The sequence below is a fragment of the Sinocyclocheilus grahami genome, unplaced genomic scaffold (assembly GCF_001515645.1).
Source record: "Sinocyclocheilus grahami isolate Dianchi unplaced genomic scaffold, SAMN03320097.WGS_v1.1 scaffold1512.1, whole genome shotgun sequence".
NCBI classification, from domain to species: domain Eukaryota; kingdom Metazoa; phylum Chordata; class Actinopteri; order Cypriniformes; family Cyprinidae; genus Sinocyclocheilus; species Sinocyclocheilus grahami.
In genome coordinates, this window is record NW_015506691.1 from 11,232 (window position 1) to 17,851 (window position 6,620).

Consider the following 6,620-nt stretch of genomic DNA (forward strand, 5'->3'; position numbering starts at 1 on the left):
CTATCTGTCTGTCTGTCTGTCTGTCTGTCTATCTATCTGTCTATAATTTGTACCCTGTACCCTTGCGTTTAGCCATATATTTGACAATGCACTCACGCATTATTTTCCATCTGCAGACGTGCCGGGTCTGAAGGCATCTCTGTTCATCGAGGGTCTGCAGTATGAAGCTCAGCACGCTCTGAAGGAGGTCCTGGTGCCTCTTCATCCAGAGGATCGAGGGCGGTTTGCTCGGATCCTCCTCACCGCGTCCGCTTTAAAGACCATCCCTCCGAGCCTCATCACAGAGCTCTTCTTTCGGCCGGTCATCGGTCAGGCAGATCTGCTGGACTTGTTGATCGACATGCTTTTCTCGAGGTAGCGACCCAAAGACTCACGGGCTTTCCACAGAGCGTTATCTTCTCCAGCGCTGGATGAAAATCACACTGCGTAAGGGTTACGTTTGAGATATCTGACAAGTTACAGACTTTCGCACAGCTTTATTGTTTACACAGTTTAATGAAATTACTGCAGTAATGGTATTTAGGTCACCAGTATGTGATTTATTGATTGTTTCCTTCTTTTTTTTTTTTTGGAAGCACCTTTGTAGCATTTTGTACAGGATGATCGTGAAACTAAAAAGTATTCCTTGATGAAACTCTCTAGAAAAGATCTCCGCACCTATGGGAGGTTCATGTATTGTCTCTGTGAGAAAGCTAGAGGAAAACATTTGTACATTTGTATGTATACTGCAATTAAATCTATTTTTACAGATTTTGGTATTATCAAAACCCCTGTGTTTGTCGTGTGCTTCTGTGCTTCTACTATGAATACTGACCTTATAATTAGAACAATTCTCACATTTGATGTTTTTCTTGCATACAAGAGAAACCCTAAAACAGTTTAACTAATGTACATAATCCTCCATAAAAGTATGTGGACACCTAAATCATGTTTATAAATGTGAAAACTTCCTCAAAGCAAATGTCGTTTACTGAAGGAAAAGATGCACAAATACACTTCACAAGCAACACTTTTGACACAAAGAAGTTTGTTCAATTTGAAATGCTAAAACAGTAGATTTAGTGTTTAAAAAGTGTCATGCTAAAATGTAATTTAGTGTAAAAAATGCTGCATTGCATCAGTGTCTCTGCAAGTGAATGGGTGCCGTCAGAACGAGAGTCCAAACAGCTGCAGAAAACATCACAATAATCCACAAGTAATCCACAGCACTGGAGGAAGCATTATTATGGATTATGGACTCTATGTATTTTAGTTATAAAGGTCTTAATGATGGATTAGTTTCAGCCTTTGTCTTCTCCAGATGTTAACTGATGGACTGGAGTGCTGTGGATTATTGTGATGTTTTTATCAGCTGTTTGGACTCTCATTCTGACGGCACCCATTCACTTGCAGTGAGACACTGATTCAATGCTACATTTCCCCAGATCTGATGAAGAAACACACATCCTGATCTCGGAAGGTCTGAGGGTGAGTACATTTACAGCTAATGTACATTTTTTGGATTATTACATGTTCCTTTAAACATGAAATGTTGTGCGATTGTGTACACATTTTGTTTAACGCAATATTCAGTAAGCTAGTATTTCTTTCCAACCTTAACCATGTTTGCTGTGTCAAAGCGTTGCAAACATTGGCTTCTGCAGCCTCATGCTTTGTCGGTGTCACAGGTTTATTTCTGAAAGAAGTCCAAATTGCGTAATTGCAATAAAACCAGTTGTGTTTGCTGCTGTGTGTGTACCCAGAGGAAGTCTGATGGTGACACTACAGGGTCAGTGGCACAAAGGTAAACGCATTGTTTGAACAGTACGTACCTGCGTATTTGTTTTTATAGCAGATGATTGCTCTGCCAGTGACTTATGAGAGATTCAATTTCTTTGGTGCTTAAACAGTGGCTTTTGTGATGTCTGGATATACACGGAGCAGCATATGAATATAGAGGGTGATCTTGCGCCCTCTTTTTCCAGGACATGTAAATTGCATAAAATGTCCAGGTTTTGGCTGAAGATAATGACTGGAGAGTATTTGAAAAGGTGGGATCTACAGAGAACGGTCAAAGCAATTTAATATATGAGGAATATACTGTAGCGAGCAAATCAAAAGGAAAAACAGTCAAAACCCAGACATTTTAGGCGATTTGGAAATCCTGGCCAGGACACTGAAACTGCATACTGCATTTTTTTTTTATAGCATGTACAATTTTTTTGCAATTATAAACCTTTCAAACATTGCATGTTAGAGAATAGCATCCATTTTTTATTTTGGAAAAAAAATGTTAATTTGCATTTTTAAGCCACATTTCTGTTACAAGTTGCATTCCAAAGTAGAATAGTGTGACCCGTTGCATACAGGTCTTAGCATGCACAGACAAAAGGTATGCACATTTTGCATATTTACATAGAATGTGCACATGTTATGCAGAATTAGTAGTATGCCATTCCGGATGGCCTGAATACCAGTGCTCTGTACAAGTTTGGACTTCTGGACATTTTCTTTACAAAAACTATACAATAGTGCTCGATGTGCAGATTTGTACACAAATTAAAGACATAATATTATAATGTCTGAACTGTCCATACACACAAATACATAAGAAAACAACTCATAGCTGGTCTTTATTGTATCAGTGTCTCCAGGTTTAGATTCCTCTCTCTAGATAGTGTGTACTATAGTGCCCTCTTGTGAGGATTAAGACAAAAAAAATAACTTTTTGATGTTAAATGATGACTTGTTAAAAAAAATACAGTACATGAAATGATACATTTTAGAATGATAACCATTTGAAACTGTAGTTCAATGCATGACTTTCACTATAGTATCAATTTATCTCTAGAATGAAATGGTTGTTTTGGATTTTCAATCTTATCCTGCATAAACATCTGAATTTATGCTAATCTGACCAAAACATTAGTTAAGCAAGATGCAATTTCATGTAATTAATTGAGTCCGAAATGGTTTACAATCCAAAAGCAAGACAACAGAATGCTAGCACGCCCACGTAAAAAGAAAAAAAAAAAAAGAGAAAACCATTATTATTATGATGATGATTGTTAATTTCCCATTAATCCTTCAAAACTATATGTTGGATATGACAAAACTATCTGGACTAGTAAAACCGTAGTCAAAAAGAGGACAGTTGCGAGGGGAATTTTCTCTGGAGTTTGCCCCTCCTCCGCAATGTACAACTCCAACAAACACTAGGATTTTATTTCCTTTCTATTGTCAAACCAGCCAAACAAGTTCATAGCACAGTGACCTGAGGGAACCAGAGGGAGGAGGCGGACACCAGTGCAATCTTCTGAGAAACATGCCATGCGGTAAAGACAGGACATTTCTGTGGTTAACGCGTATGAGTGTAAATATGTTTTATACGTGATAGAGAACAACAGTTGTTTTCTAAAACAACACACTCAGTATAACAGACAAAATGGTGCATATAGTTTAAAAGTATACGGTGATGAATAAAAACAGAAAATGAGAGGAAACTCCCTTTTTATTTCGATACAAAAAATTGGCCAAAAAAAAAAAATCTGTACAAAGCATTTCAAAACTGCTGTTCCACCATACAGATGTAGGTGACCGCAAACAGTCCCAAAACAACATTAAATTGCATTAAATCATTTAAACAAAAAACAAGGTGGACAGATTATTCATCTGAGGCAACACTTGAAGAACGGGCTACTAGAGCAAAGCACTCCGATGAATGGCAACTAGTTTAAGTCTCGTTGTTGCTATTAATCTGTGCCGAATACATGCATATTTACTAGATACATCACCGCTTATGACGATAATTAGAAGCAATACTTAGATACCCTTTGATGCCAATGGTTTGGTCAGGAAACTTGTCCATTATGTAACAATCCACATGGCTTCTGGCGAGGGCAGTAGGAAACCATTGGTTTTTGCAACAGGCTCCTTTGTTTAACATTACACTCATGACAGAAGCTGTGGGACGACAGCAGTCTTTGGGCATTCGGACAAACACAAACTGTCCTTAGCATAACTGCTTTCACTGAAATTTGAGAGGAGCACAAGGACAGAGATGAACACTAGTTAGGCAGTAATAATTGAGAGGGAACAGCTGGCGTGTTAGCGCAGTAGTGGAGCCCCTGATGAGTCTGTGGCCGAGCTCGAGTAGTAATCTGTGAAGGAAAAAACATGTTGATTTTTGCAATTTATGGACTTCAAACCTCTTGTAGAGTGCAACTCTGCATTCAGCAAATGTTGTAACGTACGGTCATGTAGAATCGTCGAAATTTCAATGGCAATGGTGGCAAAGAAACTTCCCAATGTGAATTTTTTCTTTGTTTGGTGAACTTTGGTGAAGCGCCGACCAAAAGCAAGACTCTTGATTTGCCAGTGACTTCTGTGTGGGCGGAGATTCGTAACGTAGGCCCTGTTTACACCTGGTATTAAGATGTGTTTTTGTCGATCCGATCACCAGTGGACAATGCTAAAAACAGGCAGTGTTGGGGTAACGCATTACAAGTAATGCAAGTTACGTAATCAGATTACTTTTTTCAAGTAACTAGTAAAGTAACGCATTACTTTTTAATTTAGAAGGAAATATCGGAGTTACTTTTTCAAATAAGTAACGCTAGTTACTTTGTTTCCATGTATTGACTGAAAGCTCTGGTGTTGCCATGGTGACAGAAATCGGGAGTAAGTGCAGAGGTTGTGTGTTACTGTAGTTCTAGACTAAATATGAACATTATTTACTCATCTCACTGCACAAAAACAGATTCAGCATTCCTCGAAATGAACAAAAACAGTCAAACGCAAACTCAAGAGTATTATACAAACCTGCAATAATAAGACAAATATGATTTATGTATTTAATCCCATCCTTCGATTATCTAATTCAACCATACTAATAAGCAAAAATGACACATTTGTGTTATTGTTGAATAGTGTTGAACGTTCTTCTGCTGCGTCATATTCTTCATGTAGTGTGTTTGAGCAGCGCCCTCTACTGTACAGACGTGAATTTACATTTCCTTCAGCCCGAGGCGTATTAATTTAACTTTTGTGGTGAAAAGGGCTTTTACCTTTGTAAAGAACTTTTTTATATTAAAAACAAACAAGCAAGCCCTTCCCAGATTTAAAAAGTTACTCAAAAGTAACGTAACTAGTTAAGTTTTTAGGGAGTAACGCAATATTGTAATGCATTACTTTTAAAAGTAACTTTCCCCAGCACTCAATACAGGCCTCAAAGGTTTTGAGCTTGTCCACTTTTGACCACTTCCAGAGATAGTCGAAAACCCATTCGACCGGATTGATTTCGTAGTGTAGATGCTCATGTGTTCGAATGAGTTCCCACAGCCACAAAAGACCACCTCTTCTCTGCCTACTGACATAATTCTTAAATATTACGGGACGTGTTGTTGAAGCGCACTAACCAGATGGGATTTAAACTTTGCCGTCTGAAATCGTACGTTTGGTTTGAAGGCGAATTTTTTTTAAAAAGCCCAATTTCTCTTACCATTCCTAATTCTAACAACCCCACAACGTTCTGTGTAGAAGCAGCAATGAAAGCTGCTGCTCTCTGTATCGTTTTCCGTTGTCTCCTTTCGTGTTCATATGTAAATTGCGCAAGCTTATTTAGCAAAATAAGATTGAAAGTTCAGAAAAGCCCATACATACACCTGCCCATAGAGAAAGAAAGTGGACAAAAGAGATGGATTAAAACAGCAGGTGTAAACGGCAATGCGACAAAGCAAAACGGAATATCCACAATGGAAAGGATGCTCGTTCTGCGAATATTTAATATTATTTTACTAAAATGATGCATAAAAATATCGGTTTTGAAGACCAGTTTGCTTTGGATGTTTATTTCATCGTCATTATCTGCCTGCAAAAGTTCGCAGAGTAATCAATAGCACTGAACAACAATTTTAGGCAAAAACATATTTCAGTATAGAGTTTCATAAAGCGACACCCCACATTTGCACATGTCTCTAGCATGGAAAGATTCCACAGTGCAAGAAAAGTGAGACCTTCAGACATGTTACATAATGAGAGCACCACCATTACGTGAGGAAGGGTAGATGTGATTCGATATGGGAGAATACTGATTAAACTGCTTGGAGGCGAGCTAAGGACCCTCAAGAACGTTTGTAAAGTGAGATGAGAAGCGTCAGTGTTCACGGTCAGAACTTCAGGCCCTGCAACTACAGTTTACGTAGAGGGAATTATTCTTTGGGGGGCATAGATCAAAGACAGGAATGCCACTTCGACAGAAGAGAATGAGTGAGAAAACATTGGGAAATGGAACTGTTACAATAGAGCATTGAGAAAAGAATACGGCATCCTCAGGGTGCAATTCCACCATGGTTAGGGTTAACATGGCACCATGGCGGTAAATTATCTTTTCACATCAACCATCCAGAAAGTGTAAGAAGCAAGAACCAAGATGCTTACTTTTCCCACTGTGGCCTCTCATCTTTCGGGCAAGCTCATCTGACGGTGTCAGTTCTGACACTAGCACCTCGGGTTCACCTTGAGGGAAAGAGAAATACCAACAAAAGACATTCATTCACCATTAGCTATATGAATATATATATATATATATATATATATATATATATATATATATATATATATATATATATATATATATATAT

At 38.2% G+C, this 6,620-nt stretch overlaps 2 protein-coding genes across 2 annotated transcripts in view; one reads left to right on the forward strand and one right to left on the reverse strand.

Moving 5' to 3' along the window:
• Positions 1 to 611, forward strand: part of nr0b2a (nuclear receptor subfamily 0, group B, member 2a) — a 6,292-nt gene extending 5,681 nt beyond the window's left edge. The window contains exon 2 of the mRNA XM_016257134.1: positions 117 to 611. Within this exon, the coding sequence (XP_016112620.1) occupies positions 117 to 358 (242 nt within the window). The 3' untranslated portion in view covers positions 359 to 611. The remainder of the gene's footprint in view (positions 1 to 116) is intronic.
• A 1,551-nt stretch (positions 612 to 2,162) lies between these two features.
• kdf1a (keratinocyte differentiation factor 1a) overlaps positions 2,163 to 6,620 on the reverse strand; it is a 9,146-nt gene continuing 4,688 nt past the window's right edge. Inside the window, exons 3-4 of the mRNA XM_016257137.1 lie at positions 6,418 to 6,495; positions 2,163 to 4,139 (exon numbers count right to left, since the gene is read on the reverse strand). Of these exons, the coding sequence (XP_016112623.1) occupies positions 4,087 to 4,139; positions 6,418 to 6,495 (131 nt within the window). The 3' untranslated portion in view covers positions 2,163 to 4,086. The remainder of the gene's footprint in view (positions 4,140 to 6,417; positions 6,496 to 6,620) is intronic.